The following is a 15839-nucleotide window of genomic DNA, read 5'->3' as shown; positions in this document are numbered from 1 at the left end:
TGGGGGGCGGGGGTGGGGGGCTCACCTGTAAGCAGTGCTGCAGCATCTTGCGGCTGTGCAGGAGGGAGGTGCAGGCCTGGCACAGGTAACCCAGGCTCACCTGCAGCGGACACGGGGCCGAGGCGGGGGGCGCTCAGCAGCAGCCCAGTGCTGCGCTTCCTCCATCCCTGAGCACCCGCGGGGCTCACCTCCCACGTTCTCGGCCGCAGATCTTACAGCCACTAAGGACGCCTGCCTACGACCCGGGGCAAGAGGGGCCTGGGAGGTTTCCCTGGGCCCCAGCTCGAGGCCTAGCACATACGATGGGTCCTAAGTGAAGAAGTGAGATGGGGAGGGGCGCCCAGCTGCCTCAGTTGGTAGAGCACGTGGCTCTAGATCTCGGGGTCGTGAGTTCAAGCCCCACGCTGGGTATAGAGAGTGCTTAAACTTTTTTTTAAAAAAAAGAAAGAAGATGGGGATCACTTTCCTATTTTACAGAAGAAAAAAGCTCAGAGACCATGAAGTGACCTGACTAAGGTCAGACAAATGACAGGTGCCTGACTCCAAGACCCGTTCTTTCTCTACCTTCCCTAACCCCCGCTCCGCTGGCCTATCCCTAAGGGATGTGAACCAACGTCTCCGACTGAGCCCAAGGTCTTAAGCTGCAGGGCTGCCCTTTACTCTGGAAAAAAACTTCAGCTTCAGAGAAAGCAACACGAAGAAACCAAAGTGTGTATTCGCTGAGCGAAATGCCCACGTCCCAGGAACGGGCCTGCAGTTCCCCAGAGGTGCCCCAGAGTGCCCGCTGCCCCCGCACCCAAGCACTTCCCCAGACCCTCACCCCAGGAACCAGGTCTGAGGCCCCACCTGCACGTCCCGCATCAGCTGAGGCAGGTGGAAGTGCCACTCCTTCATGAAGTTGGAGAGCTGCAGAATGAAGCCCACCGTGTGGTCGGCCTCCTCCAGGCAGGCCAGGCTCTGCACTGTCCTCACCGCACTGAGGCACTGGGAGGGCACAGACGGAGAGGACGGGCTGAATCAGGGACCTGACCCACCTGCTCCTGCCCTTCTCCTGGGAGGACAGGTCCTGAGCCCACAAACGCAGCAGTGCTGGCACAACCGGCATCTCGGCTAAGAAGTTTCTGAATGGTCCTGAATGGCCCAGACCCCCGTATTACCCTGAGCGCCCCCAGACAATGCTGGCAACCCCGCACCTGTAAGGTCCGCTCCTGGTGAACACCCACAAAGTCCAGGGCCTCGGTCAGGAAGTTGTAACGCAGCGTTTTCAGGAGCCGCTCCATCAAACACATGGAGAGGCGGTAGACCCCCGGCCAAGAGGGGGCGTCCACGGACTTCCGAGAGGTGCTAGGTGTCTAAGACACAAACAGCAGACAAGACGGGGACACAAACCAGTGACTCCAGCTGACAGGCACATCAGGGCCTCCTTGCGACACAGCAGCTAGGGCAGCTGGACTGCTTGGAGGAGAAAACCCAGACGGCCACCGCCACGTGTCCGGCAGGGCCCCAGGGACCCCAAGCCAGTGGTTACAAGGAAAGAGCACTCAGCGGAGACGTAAGAATCCTGGGTTCTAGACACTAGCTAGCTATGTGGGCTTCTCATGCTAGCAATCAGGGTGGGGGCAGGGACGAGTCCACACCGTCAGTGCATCAGACAAGCCGCTCATTTCCTGGGCGAGTAAAAGACCAAAGACAGGGAGGCTTTTCCACCGCCCCTGCAGTCCGGCGCCAGCCCAGGCCCCCGTGGGTCACGGCCCTCACCTGCACCGTCCCATTGGAGCTCAGCTGGTACACGCTCAAGAGAGGCAGACAAATGCTCTGGGTGATGCCGGCTCCAGCTACGGCCGTGGCTCCCTGGGAGGGAAAGAGCAAGAACGCGATGGGCCTTACCCAGCCCCACCCCTCCCGGGACCTGCCCCCTGCAGCCCCCCTGCCCAGGGGCAGCTGGCGCTCTCGGGCAGACCGAGCCTCTGGGACCATGGCAGGCGGCGCTGGCACCCGCGCAGCGCAAGCGGGCGCCCTCACGGCCCGGACGCGCCTCCTACCTGCTGGGTGCGGGCCAGAGTGAGGAGCAGGTGCAGCGCCGCCTCGGTGAAGTGCAGGTTCTGCTTCGTGCGCAGGCTCGCCTCCAGAGTGGCGGACAGGGTGGGCAGGACGGGGAGCCTGCGGGTCACCTGGAGCCACGAGTCGCCGTCCTCGTCCACCTCACACAGCTCCTTGGCCAGGTGCAGGCCCAGGACACACACCTACCGGGGCCCAGGGGCACAGATGGGCAAGCGTGAAGAAAGCACTGCAGGGGGGAGGGGAGGACGACGACAGGCAGCCCTGCGCCGGGCCATCCCCACCCTCAGGTGGGTCACACATGTCTAAGCGAGCTTGACTCGGACAACTTGAGGGCTCCTGTGACCTCTCACAGGGCACAGCGACTCCATCCTTGCTAACGAGCCACCCCCTAGCGATGGTTCTCAACTCTTCTCTCTCCCGTTACCAAACTTCCGGAGTCACACCTGCTCACGGCACCCACCTCGCCCCCCTTGCTGCACTACTGCCCCCGCCTCCCAGACGGTCCTCCTTCACCCTCCTGGCCCCGCTCCAATGGATTCTTCATGCCAGCGGCTTCTCCAGCTTCTTTTGACCATGACTGCCCAGTAGTAAATACATTCTACACTGTGTCCCCGTATACACACGCGGATGTATTTTCCTACCCTTCCAACCTGCAAAGCACGCTGAACTTTCTTGTACGCTTTATCCTACTTCATTAAGACAAGGCTGGCGGTAACCAAATGAGCTCAGTTTGAGGCCCACTGTAGCAGGCCATGACCCAGTTTAAAAAACGCTCCTCTATAGTGCGGCCGGGGGGATCTTCCCAGAGTCCGAATCTGATCATTTCTCTCCCCTGCTTAACTCCTTGAGTCCTTTCCTCTCTCGCTTAGAAGCCAGATCAAAGATGCTGCTAGGCCCATTGGTCATCCCGCCCCCCCCCACCCCAGCCTCACACAGCTTCACTCACCCCAGCCTCTCCTCTGGGCTCCAGGGGACCACGGCTCACTAGCCCTGTTCTCGCCCCCAGATCGTCCCTGCTCCCTGTGCCTGCCTGGCTCTACCAGTGCTTTACATCACAGCTGAAAGGGTGGCTTCTCGCTGAGTCCCTAGGTTAAGTGAGACCCCAAGCTGTAGGTTCTCCTGGTACTTCTCCCCTGCGGGACTTGCCATGATGGAATCCTGACAGGTCTCTGCGTCACCTCTGCTCTGTTAACGTCCTCCACCAGGCTGCGAACTCTAAGTGCAGTAACTACGTGTCTCCTTCACTAATCACCCCTGGGGCCTGGCACCGCACTTGCTGGATGTGTGGGGGCAGGACACACTACTCCCCAGGGTGCTCCCTCACCCCGTCACGCTGGTCCTTGTGCCGCGGCCTCGAGCAGTCATCAGTCTCCATGCTGTCCTTGTCCTCTGTGGCACCGCCTGATGCCAGACTATGGCGGGTCTGGTCGAAGAGCGCGATCACCTCTTCTTGGAGGGTCTCACAGACGTTCAGCACCAGCTGCGAGTACTGGGGGATGTCACTCACTGCAGAGCACATGCAGGGAGGGACACAGTCATGTTCACCATGTCAGTTCTCAGGGCACACCAAAGTTCCCTCCCCAAGAAGGCGGAGAGAATGTACGGTGCTGAGAGGAGGGGATCTGCCCAGGCTGGGGGGACAGATGGGAGAGGAAAAGAGTTTTGTTTTTAAAGATTTTATTTATTTATTTCGAAAGAGAGAGCACAAGCAGGGGGAGCAGCAGAGGGAGAGGGAGAAGCAGACTCCCGGCTGGGCAGGGAGCCCGATGTGGGCTTGATCTGAAGACCCTGGGGTCATGACCTGAGCCAAAGGCAGATACAACCAACTGAGCAACCCAGGTGCCCCGAAAAAGAGTTTTCTTGACACGTGTTTCAAGACTGTCAGCACAGACCACAGAGAACTATCTGGCTCAAAACCAGATGAAGCCCCCCCCAGGCCGGCTGTCAGTGGGACGGGGAGACGGCTATCCCCACTCCCCTCTGCCCCTCACCTCTCATCTCCTTCATCTGCAGCACTGTGATGAATGCCGAGAACACCTTGGCCTTGGTCTTCTCCATGAGTTGCTGGTCTGCCTGCAACACTCCTTCTAGAATCTCCGTCAAAGGCCCAAGGAGTTCATCCACAGATCCTAACTCTCTAGAAACAATAAGGGGCAGAGAGGGAGGGAGCACACATCCCACATAAAGGCCACCAAATGCCCCCGCTTCATCTCAGGAGGCCCACCGGGCAGCCTGCCTCACCCCCTCTGTTTGCTAGGTCAGTCCCATTCCCCGCGATGCAAAGCTAGCCTGTTTCACACCCATTTTCTCCCCTTCGGGCAAGTGAAGGGGGAGGCGACTGGAGCGGGAGGCCCCTCCCCTGGCCCAGCCTCACCTCTTCCACTGCCGGAGAAGGATGACCAGCAGCGTGCACAGCATGGAGCCCAGGCGGAGGCAGCTCACGGAGGCCGGGACCAGTAGCTGGGGCGAGACGGCAGACTAGTCAGAAGTCGGGTTTCCTATGAGCCCACGGGCCTGGAAGGTCTGAGCTCCGCCCACAGGACACCTTTTAGCCTCATGCCTGTCCTTCCCAGCACTGAGCTCACAGGGCTGGGACGAAGGCGAGAGCCCTCGGAGTGGCACTGCGGCCTCAGGCCTCCCAGGCCGCCGGAGCCCCATGACCCGCCCGCTGGGCCGCTACACACTCGTGAGCTGCTCAAGGGCTCTGGAGACCCTGTCCCTAGAAGGAACGTGGACTCCCCTAGACACACTTACTAAGGCTTTGGTCCCCTCAAGCACGTCAAGGAAGAGCTGGTGGCGCACCGCAGAGTCCGTCAGGTGCATTACCTCCGCCTACCAGGGAACAGGAAAAAATGGCATCGGGGAAAACTTTCCAGACTTCAGAAGCCACAAACTGTAGGGGCCTCTGTCAGGCAATTAGTCACTGGTAAGTCAGTCTTCCTAATTAATTGTCTCCCTGCGGTTTCTTTGTCCACCCTGAGATGTGGTCAAAATCGGGTCAGGTTCACTCCTCCTCCTGACGTCTCTCTTCTGCTCAGACCCTTCACACGCTTCCTTCCCAGCGCTCTGGAAATACAAATGAGGCCAAGAGACCACCCCGGGATCTGGTCCAACGGACTCTGGGATCACTCCCACTTATGCTCGTGCCATTCCGGCCTCCTGGCCTCCTCCCTCCCACATGAACACAGCATACCAACCCTTTTCCACTCTGGACCCAGCACATGTGATACCACCTGCCAAGACTACTCTTTTCCATGGGTTCTCAGAAATGTACCATGGAAAGCACCTTGGTACATTCAGGTCTCAGTGTGGACATCACCTCCTCGGAGAGGGCCTCTCTCACGGCTCCTGTCCTACTGAAGTGCTCACGACCCTAGCACCCTTCACAGTGAATTATCACAACCTCAACCTAGATTTCTTTGGGAATTTGTTTACAATTTGCTTCCCTCGTGAGCCACTCTCCACAAGATCAAAGACCTTATCTGCCTTATTCACTGCTGCATCCTCGGGCGCCTGACGCGTGGTGACCATTCCGCTAGTATCTGTTAAATGAGTAAGCGAACGGTCAATATCCTAGACTGAATCAGATAGTTCTCCTAAAAAGAAAAAGGATGGCAGGATTTCCAGAGCTACAATTCAAGACCTGCTGTCCATCTCGTACCGCCCGGGGACACAATCAGGAAGACTGTCACGACTTTGGGTGGTAACGGATGGTAACGGGTGGTCACTCATCGTGGGAATCCTTTCACAGTGTATAAAAATACTGAATCATTCTGATGTCCACTTGAAACTAACAGAACATTATATGTCAATTATGCTTCAATTAAAAAAAAAGAGCTGCTGCCTCCCAGCTAGGGCCTAAAGGCAGGTGGACACACAGGCTACCCGCACAGGAACTGAGTGTTCCCCAAAGACCAACTTGCCCTCTGCAGTGTCTGCAGTCTCTGGGGCTGCAACCACGGTGACAGAGCAACGTCCCAAGGTCATGGGCACCCTGGCACAGGGAACGAGTCACCCATGGAAGATACAAGAGTATGTGTGGAACAACAGACATCCGTCAAGCCCAAGTTATTCATGAAGTCAAGATATCAATCTGGATTCCCCAGGGAAGAACAGTTCAACACTAAGTCCCTGCTACACAACACGATGGGGTGAAACCACACACACACACACACACACGCACACACAGACACGAAAGAAAAAAATGCAGACTCTTCTCAAATGCTAACTCTCTCTCTCTAAAAACCAACTCTCAGTAGACACAGTACATAGACAATGCCTCTGTTCTTTTTCTAAGACCAGGAAATGCAGTTTCTAGAAGCAATGAAATCACACTGCTCTCTCGAGAGGGTGCTGCTGCAGCTGTCCCAGCTGCCTGCTGGCCAGTCCGCAAATATTTACCCAAAGTACACAGGGCACACACCCGAGCAGGTGATGCGACACGTGCAGGAGAAGCAGATGAAGGAAGGGGGCCCCTGAGACCCATCCAGGGCCGGAAGGCCAGCTCCAGGAGGCTTTCATGAATTTCGCAAGAGATTTTAAGTCACTTCTCTGCATTTTTCTTCAGGGTCTCTTGTTGGATCCAACACCCTGAACAGCCCACAGAAGCCCCCCATCTATCGGCAGATGTGACAGTATGAACATCTGAACTCTCAGGGAATATCCCTGGTTCATCCTTCATCCCAAGGGGCTGTATCCGTCAGGCATCCCAGCAGCCGGCTGCTAGGGTACCCAGTGAAAACCGCTCCACGAGGCTCTTACGTGACTGGTGGCAATGATGAGCAGCATCCTCCAAGCGGACACCAGCATCTGACACTCCACCAGGCAGGTGCAGCTGCTGCCCTCTGTGTCGGCTGTGTGCACGGCCAATGACTTGACGTATCCTGACCAGTAGGCAAAGCGTTTCTCGCTGGAAAATTTCTTAAGCGTATCTTTTAATGACTGATCTAATGAGCCCCTAGGGTGTCAAGAAAAAACAAAGCCTACAGTTAGGTTTTGAAAGCAGACGGAAATGTAATGGGCACAGACCCTTGTCGAGGCAGAGAAAGCGACCTCACTTGGGCTTAAAGGCAGACGGCTCCGGTCACCTCCACTGTGTGGGGCTCATACTTCTTGCTCAACATAATGGGTTAGGTTGAGGCCTTTTCCAGGACTCCTCCTCCATGAAATCCCAGGCACATGGAGTTTGCTTCACAATAACTCTCTCTGACAATCATAAATGCCATCAATGGACTGGCCAGGGACACAACTCAGCGGCCCTCCATAAATGGCTCCAAACCAGCTCTCTCCTCTGCCTTGGCTCAAAGAGCCACGCACCCAGTGGCAGGCCACCACGCACCCCTCACCCAAACCTTAAATTAAAATCTCAAAAGGGGAAAGGACTCACTTAACTACATAGTATATCTCCAAGCAAATTATCTTCATGATGAGGGCACAGGTTTCCAGGATGCTGGGCTGTGAAGGGGGAGAGCAGAGCAGACACCAATCAGGAAGAGAACCTCTTCCCTGGTGTCCCCCATGACGGAACAGAGCAGGGACCTGATACTTGGAAAACGAGGAAGCCCAATCTCTGCAGATGTAAATGGGCATCTGCAATGTCGGGTCCACAGGGTTTCCAAGTGAGTGGAGAAGACCACAGAGCCGTCAACGCAGAGCAGGCCATGCCACTTTCCTTCCCAAGCAAGATATCAAAGGGAGAGGAAGCAAGCACACCTCTGAGAAAGAAGTTTCCAGTGAAGAAAACACTCTTGTTGCTTAATGAGGGGATGTATCATTTCCTACACCTCAGTCTCACCGCCCAGCCTGTCCTCCCAGAGACTCTCCGCCCGTCCCGCCCTTCACCCCGGCTTACCTCAGAGGTTTCTGAGGGAGGAGAAAGGGTTCCAAACAGTGGACTGGTTAAATTCTCCCAAAACTTGGGTCTGCAAGGAAAATACATTTGGAAATCATACTTTCTCTCATGCAGGACTTCCTGAAGTTCTGTCCACCCGCCTCGGCTGGTTACTTGTCTATACTGTACCCGTCTCAATCCTAACATGTGTCTCATGGGTCACCTGCTCCTACATAAATGTAACAGGTTCCACAGATAAAACTGTTTTCTTGTTAAGAAACACAACTGTACGTATGTTTAGAGTTGACCAAAAAAGTTCCCATGATTTGTGCTGTATCCGCCAAAAATTTCCCACAGCCCCACAAAGACAGTGGGGAGGGAATAAGGACACAGATTCCCATGGTCAGCCTTTTGAATGTCCCTTCCCTTTGTGCAAACAGGATCCTGGAGAAGAGGAGGGGTTTCATTCAGTTCAAGGGCTCGAGCAAGCCACTCTCATCGGAAGCTACTGTTTCTTGAGAACAATGGTTTTGAAGGGGTTGTCGAAAGGGAAGAACACACAAGGCAGGAAAAGGAGGGCACCCTAAGATAAACACGTCTCTGCCTTCGGGTAAAGATGACACTTGCTGGCGGCGGCAGCAGAGAACGACTAAGAGTCACGCTCCCGCACACTGAACCAGGCACTAAGCGCTTCTTATGCGGCTGCTGAGTGAGCCGGCACAACAAACCTCGAAAGTAGAAACTACTGTTACTCCCATTTTGCAGACACAAGCCTTGGAAGGAAATCCCTCCCAGAGTCAGACTCACTTGGTTCTGAGGACCAGCATGGCACTGTCCCGCCGGTCCTGCCACAGGGCGTGCAGAAAGGCAATGGCCGCCCGATGCAGCAGGGGCGGACACCAGTAGCGGTCCTGCTGCTGCGAATCGATCAGCTCCAGCACCGCGTGGAGGCAGCTCCAAGCCCCAAGGCTGAATTCCTGTGAGAGGGCCGAGCGAGAGTTCAGTCCCTCAGCCGCCACCGGCAAGCACACCCGTGGGGCCCTCACCCACCTCCCAGGGAGCCGCCTCCCAGCTTCGTCCCAGGCGTGGGCTCACCTTGGAGCCATCACTGCCATCCTTCACCTCCAGATTCAGAAACAGTTCAATGAGGCCTGGCTGAGTCTCCACCGCAACCGTGAGGAACTCCAGAATCATGACTTTGATGCGCATGTCCTCAATCTTGCTCTGCAGTCGGGTCAGGAAGGCATCTCGAATGGCAGCCGCATCGTTGCCCAGGCAGGCGTACACCGACATCGGGGCCACCTGGTGGAGACCGGACACACAGACGTAGAGCCTAACTTTTAGAAAAACCTCGACAAGCTCCGGCAGAAGGGTACTGGAGAACTCACAGAAAACGCGCGGAAAGGGAAACATCCAGATGGATAGCTCCAGGTTAGAAGGGACAATGTGTCAAACTACAGCACAAAGTGCCCAACAATTCACAGAAGAAATAACGACCAACATAAAAACATGCACCACCTCTCTCGTGGTTCAAGAAATGCAAGGTAGAGAATGAGACGGTACGGATTTGCCTATTAGATTGGCAAAGATGAAGAAAGTGATGGGGCCACTGTGGCAGGGATACAAGACTTGGTGTTAGGAGTTCAAAGCGTCGGGCCGCCGGGCCGGCTCAGCACGTGGAGCGTGCGACTCCTGATCTCTGAGCTGTGGGCTCAAGCCCCACGATGGGTGTGGAGATTATGTTTAGAAAAGAAAAAGAGCATAAACTGTAACAATCCTTTTTAGAGGACAATTTTAAAATGTCTAAAAAATTTAAAATGTTCACTAATACCTAATCTTTAGGAACAGAAAACAGAAGTTTATGGAACTCTGTGGACAACAGTCCCGCAGCACTGCCTGTAACAGTGAAAGATAAAAAAAATAGCCCAAATCAATTAGGATGCATCCATTCTGGGGCATACCATGTAAGCATCAAAGACAATAAAGTAGCCCAAATGTGCCCACGTGGACAGACTACAAGATCTGGTGCTCCGTGAGAAAAGTCAGTCATAAAACAGTACGCATGGGGCGATTCTACGTTTGTAAACAAAGGAACACACCAAACATCCTTTAATACCTAAGCACAGATAAAAAGAAATCTGCCTGGGAGGCTCAGTCTGTTGAGCGACTGACTCTTGGTTTCAGCTCAGGTCACAATATCAGGGTTGTAAAACCAAGCCCCACACTGGGGTCCGCACCAGGCGTGAAATCTGCTTAAGATTCTCTCTCTGCCCTGTTTCTCTCTCTCTCTCTCTCAATCTCTTAAGGAAAAAAAAGTCAGGAGCAATGCATACTAATCTGCTCCTAGGGATTCGTGGAATGAAGAGATCATAGCGGACCTTAATTTTCTACATCACATTTATCTGCAACGTTTCAATATTTTAAAATAAGTATGCATGTCTTTCATAATCAGGAAAAAAACCCTCATAAAACACCATTTATGTGTGGTGTGCATGGCAACACAATTTGTGTGTTGTATGTATGACTACGTCACTTTAAACGTCAGAGAAGTCTTGGGGTGCCTGCGTGGCTCAGTCAGTTAAGTGTCTGACTCTTGATTTCAGCTCAGGTCGTGATCACAGGGTCATGGGATCGAGCCCCGCATCAGGCTCCATGCTGGGCACGGAGCCTCCTTGGGATTCTCCCTCTCCCTCTGCCCCCCCCCCATCCCGGCTCATGCACACACGGGCACGCTTGCTCTCGCAAATAAACAAACAAAATCTTTAAAAGTCAGAGAAGTCCAAGTTAGCTGTTTCTCTTGAAAGAAGGCAGGCATGGCCTGAAGCACGAGGTCAGCTTTCTGGGGCTTGGCTGGTAAGTGGGAACATACCGTGGCCAGACGTTTCAGCAGCTGGATGGCAAGACGCGGCAAAGCAGGATCGTGTTTGTGGTAGATGTATTTGGCAAGAACAGCAATGAGGTTGTTCCCGTGGGCGCCTGCAGAAGCACAAGAAACAGGTTAGCCATCAAGTGTGCTTGAGTCAAGCTCTAAGAGAGGCTGTTAGTCACAAAGGCTCACACACGTGAGGGAGTTTACGGCCCTGAAGTACTTGGGAGGGCCAGAGCAAATACAGGTGGCCATACCGTTCTTTTTTTTTTTTTTTTTTTTCAGTAGCCAAGGGGATACGCAGGATTTGGAGATAAACACCCAATCCAATTCATTAAGAGCAGAAAGAGAGACATTTTGAAAAAAAAAACAGGTAGTCTCTTAACAGGTTAGAGAAAGACATCATACTGAAGAACTACACTGAAATGCAAAAATTATCAAAATCCCAAAATGATACACGTAGAATAGGTCTTAGACATGACCCAACCACCTACTTAAAAGTGAGGTAACAGGGCCCCAAAGGGATTAAATGAACAGTGCACGGCCAAAGAGTACAGCAGTCGATATTTAACACGTACTACGAACTTCTCTCCATGATTTACAAATGGTAATCTTACCTCCATTGTAATCTTATAAGGTAGGTCCTAATATTATCCTCATTTTACAGACGAGAAACCCAAGGCAGAGTTGCTTAATAACGAGCCCAAGGTAACAAGGCCGATTAGAGCCAAAATCTGAAGCAAGACAGTCTGACTGAACATGGGCTCTTAACTGTTATTCTGTCATCAACAGGAGGCAGTCGTGAAGGACGTTCCAGCCCTCGTTTCTAAGTCCAGGATGGGAGCTGGTGATCATTCCCAAATCCCCTCCAGGAATTAGTCAGAAAACACTGCTGGCCTCTAACGACACAGCCCAAAGGATGTCCTTGAGGGCAGAGCCCTGCTGCTCGAAGGAGCAGTACGTACCGTGCTGGGTGAGCGCCTGCTCCAGGGGGGACACGACATTGGAAGGCGGTTTCAGCCGGATAACATTGTTGGTGACGGAGAACGCCAGTTTCACTGTCTTGATCAGCAGCTGGCCCTGCCCCTGGCCCTCTGCCCCATCACTAGGGTGCCAAACAGAAACCAAAGTTGATTCAGACAACATGACTTCATTCACAACATATGTGCTCCCATGAATTAGATTCCAACAATAATCCCAGAGTTCAACAGCTTCTGCGAAAACTAGGAGCCCAAACTAGGAGAGAGGAGGAGCAATCAACTCCCTTTGCTACGTGCCAATCCACACAGCAGTTACGAGGGTATATAAAGGCTACGTCCTACAGGTAACACGACTGTCTTTAAAAAGCTACCACACAATAACTTACACTGGAATTCTTAGAACACGCAGGCACATAAAGATAAATGGGGAAGGGCGGAGGGAGCCCTACCTGCGGGGCTGAGCGGCCATCACCATGTCGATGGTGTCCACGCCGACGCCCATGATATTGATGACTGTCTGCCCTGCTTCTGTGTAGGCCAGGCTGCAAATGCAGAGAGACTGCAGGCTGGGGCTGTGGCTGCAAGACAGACACGTTCCAAGTCACCAGAGAGCCGCAAAGTTTATTACTGTCCAAACCGAACCAACTGGACATCACTGAAATAAAGCAGCTCTCTGACAGATGAAGACGCTCTGATCACTTTCCTTAAACAGACTTATCTTAGGGGCGCCCGGGCTGCTCAGTTAAACGTTTGCCTTCAGCTCATGTCATGATCTCGGCGTCTGGGGATTGAGCCCCACGTAGGGCTCCCTGCTCTGCAGGGAGTCTGCTTCTCCCTCTCCCTCTGCACCCCCCTACCCCGCGCGCTTCTCTCTCTCAAATGAATGAATAAAAATCCTAAAAAAAAAAAAAAAAAAAAAAAAAAAAATAGACGATCTTGGAAACCACCCTGAGAAGCTATCTTAATGTCTTATCAATTAATGGATATATTTACTGAAATGAATAATTATTAATCCATACAACGGACTGCACGGAACCATTAAATCAAGATAGATCTGTATGAAGAGGCATGGAAATGGAATTCCGGAGCAGCCAGTATAAGCAGAGGAAAACATCCAGCAGAAAACACACTAACATCGTAGTCATCTCCAAGAAGCAGGCGTAGGAAGGGCGCTACTTCCCAATGAACATGGGGGACTTTTGTAAAGGTCATAAGAATGTGTGTGTGTGTGTGTGTGCGCGCACGCATGCACGCCCGTGCTCTGGCACACACATGGTCTCACTAGGGACAAGCTAGTTTCCACTTCATTTCTCTTCTCGACCCACAGGGAGAAAGGATACAGTCCAGTGGCAAGCAAATTGAAACCTCAAGAGTACTGAGCTCTGGGCTCAAGCAAGCTGAGTTCTCTGGAAGAACGAGGTGGCTCTGCACAGCAGAAGCCCCTGTCCTCCTGTGGGGAGTGGTGGCATCCAGGCATACCCGGCTCGAGCAGGCCCCCCCCCACCATACCTGCCGTGTAGGTCTGCCTCATGGCACAGGTTCAGGATCGCATGAATCAGCTCCAGGATCAGGCAACCTGGACTCCAGAAAAGACACAGGAATGATGTGGCCTTTTGTGATGACCCTCATCCCAAGAAACGGGGGACAAGACCTCGAGGGAGCCAGGAGCTGCTCAGGTCGTCCCTGCGCATGCCTTCCTTACCAATCTGTTCTCTCACACCGTGGGAGTTGTAACGCCACTTGTGATAGCCGGGAAGCATCTCCTTCAGCACGAACATGACACAGGGCACCAGCCCTTGGCTCTGGGTACTGCCAAGCTGCCCCTACAAGAAACCATGCTGTGAGGACTTATGCCATTTAAGGAAGTGTTTTAGCTACCAGAGATTTAACTCGAAACCTACAGGTCCACAGGATATCTTGGCAAACCCTGGCAAATGTTAGGGTTCAACGGGGTCCAAGCTGTAGTTTCTCTGAAATAGAGAAAGAGACTAACGAGACAATGTCACAATGTCCCAAAAGGCAGCTACGTGAAGGGGACGGAAGAAGGTTAAAATTGCAGAAGGGAGAGGTACCGTAAACATGAAGGACGTGGGATGGGGAAGGCTGGTTTCACGGTCATGATGCCAGCCACACCCGACTTCTGCTCTGCCCCTGGAATCCCAGAAAGGAGCTCTAATCCTCGCATTTCTGTGTCTAATGTTACGTTAACATCAGCTTCCTCACCTCTAAGTGAGGATTCTTCACTTCTGCTCCTCATCCCTCTCTCTACACAGGACTGTTTCTACCTTTGTAAGCACCTGTTCATTGATCCTTGCAGGCAGGAAGTGGGCCGAGTGCTTTTCGTGTGTGGCCCTCTCCACAACTCTGTGGAGGAGAGACCATTTAATGACTCCTATTTCACAGAGGTTCTAAGAAATTCTTTACTCGCCCAAGGCTGATGCAGTAGGCAGGAGGTCAACCTGAAATGTAAACCTAATTCCTTCGGACTCCAAAACCTATTTCTCAAACTGAACTATGATCCATTAGTGGATTGTGAAATCACCTTATTAAAAACTATCTGAGTGCCCTCTGCATTGTCAGAGTAGTGCTGAATTGTGAAACTCTGCTTCAGGGGCCCACACACACAAATGCATATACTGAGTCATGATATAAAATGTATGTATTACTCTGGGTGACATATAAAGTTCCCATTACAGAATCTGGCACAGAGTCAATACTCAACACACAGAAACCGTTAACGCCGTAACCTCAGGACAACTGTTGCGCCTGCAGACATGAGGATGACAGTAGGACAGAAACTATTTCAGATGATTCCATCTGACCAGCTCTCACCTTGACAAGAGTGGTGATCAGACGCAGAAAGGCCACAGTGACCCCATACTCGCCCTGGGGCTGCTCGCTGTTCATCAAGAGGCTTCCATACCCTCCGGCATTCATCCCCTCTGCACTGGAGAGAACAGAGGCAGGGGAATCAGGGTGGGGCAATCTCAGGGTTTCCAGAAACTAATCACAGAGCATTTTTGTTACTACCCAGATGGCTTGGGCCCCAAACAGGAATTCTCTGCAAAAGAATTCATCAAATCTAGGGGCGCCTGGGTGGCGCAGTCGTTAAGCGGCTGCCTTTGGCTCAGGGTGTGATCCCGGCATTCTGGGATCCAGCCCCACATCAGGCTCCTCCGCTGGGAGCCTGCTTCTTCCTCTCCCACTCCCCGCTTGTGTTCCCTCTCTCGCTGGCTGTTTCTCTCTGTCAAATTAATAAATAAAATCTTTAAAAAAAAAATTCATCAAATCTAGGCAATTCTCTACCCAGGGTGAACATAAAGAACGTGTTTTACTGATTTACAACCTCAAGAGGTTTAAAGAAACCAAATAAACACCTGAAAAACATCCTTTTGTCTTACAAGTAAGAGAGGGCAAAGAGACAATGCTCAGGTAGGAAAACGGAGCCTGTGTATTAATAACTGTCCAGAAGGTGAGCCCAAGTAGCCGCGAAACAAAGAAAGGTATAGAGGGACTACAGCCTAAGAAAGAGGAACCAAGTCTCTGGATCTAGACACTTCTGGGTTCGCCAGCCTGGAGAGTTAACTCCCACGCACCTCGGGTGGTTGCCGCTGGATGAGAAATACATCCGTGGGGAAGCTTCTTTAAAAGGAAGGGAGCTGCCCTGGACCTGAAATGTGTATGGTGCTCCCAGGGAATATGCCCTAGCCAACCTAAGAAGACCTGGCTCACCTAATCATCTGACTCATGCTGGAGACCTGATGGGCCACGAATGGTAAAAAGCCTGTGTGACGAAGATCAGTCCAGACCTGAGAATGGAAAAGAAGAGCCCAATGTCCACGTGTCCCGTAACCCTAACCCTAACCCTTTCCGTGCACCCTTTTTTGGCTATCTCTCACCTTTGCCGGGTTCCGGGCAGCCAGAACAGTTAAGCAATTGACACAAGGAGCAATGACGTCCACCGGCGGGGAGACCACTGCCGTGAGCCTGGTGGGAGAACAGTGCACTCTACTCGGTAAAGTGACTACTACAACTTGTCCCGCCACAAATATTCTCCAGTCCTCTCTGCCCAAGTCCCTCCTCTCAGCAGGGACAGAAACAC

General features: G+C 52.7%; 1 protein-coding gene across 1 annotated transcript in view; it reads right to left on the bottom strand.

Annotated features, from left to right (window-relative positions):
• The window catches only part of NUP188 (nucleoporin 188), a 47422-nt gene that overhangs the window by 1776 nt on the left and 29807 nt on the right, over positions 1 to 15839 (bottom strand). Inside the window, exons 18-39 of the mRNA XM_034664641.1 lie at positions 15637 to 15724; positions 15470 to 15546; positions 14570 to 14684; positions 13440 to 13560; positions 13247 to 13313; positions 12187 to 12315; positions 11723 to 11862; positions 10761 to 10867; positions 8987 to 9193; positions 8699 to 8868; positions 7913 to 7982; positions 7448 to 7515; positions 6823 to 7018; positions 4816 to 4893; positions 4436 to 4521; positions 4053 to 4198; positions 3386 to 3567; positions 2043 to 2243; positions 1759 to 1851; positions 1194 to 1352; positions 847 to 984; positions 26 to 100 (exon numbers count right to left, since the gene is read on the bottom strand). Of these exons, the coding sequence (XP_034520532.1) occupies positions 26 to 100; positions 847 to 984; positions 1194 to 1352; positions 1759 to 1851; positions 2043 to 2243; positions 3386 to 3567; positions 4053 to 4198; positions 4436 to 4521; positions 4816 to 4893; positions 6823 to 7018; positions 7448 to 7515; positions 7913 to 7982; positions 8699 to 8868; positions 8987 to 9193; positions 10761 to 10867; positions 11723 to 11862; positions 12187 to 12315; positions 13247 to 13313; positions 13440 to 13560; positions 14570 to 14684; positions 15470 to 15546; positions 15637 to 15724 (2713 nt within the window). The remainder of the gene's footprint in view (positions 1 to 25; positions 101 to 846; positions 985 to 1193; positions 1353 to 1758; positions 1852 to 2042; positions 2244 to 3385; positions 3568 to 4052; positions 4199 to 4435; positions 4522 to 4815; positions 4894 to 6822; positions 7019 to 7447; positions 7516 to 7912; positions 7983 to 8698; positions 8869 to 8986; positions 9194 to 10760; positions 10868 to 11722; positions 11863 to 12186; positions 12316 to 13246; positions 13314 to 13439; positions 13561 to 14569; positions 14685 to 15469; positions 15547 to 15636; positions 15725 to 15839) is intronic.

Source organism: Ailuropoda melanoleuca, chromosome 7, assembly GCF_002007445.2.
Source record: "Ailuropoda melanoleuca isolate Jingjing chromosome 7, ASM200744v2, whole genome shotgun sequence".
Lineage (NCBI taxonomy): Eukaryota > Metazoa > Chordata > Mammalia > Carnivora > Ursidae > Ailuropoda > Ailuropoda melanoleuca.
Note: the sequence above shows the minus strand (reverse complement) of the source record. Positions and strands in the feature narration are given on the sequence as shown.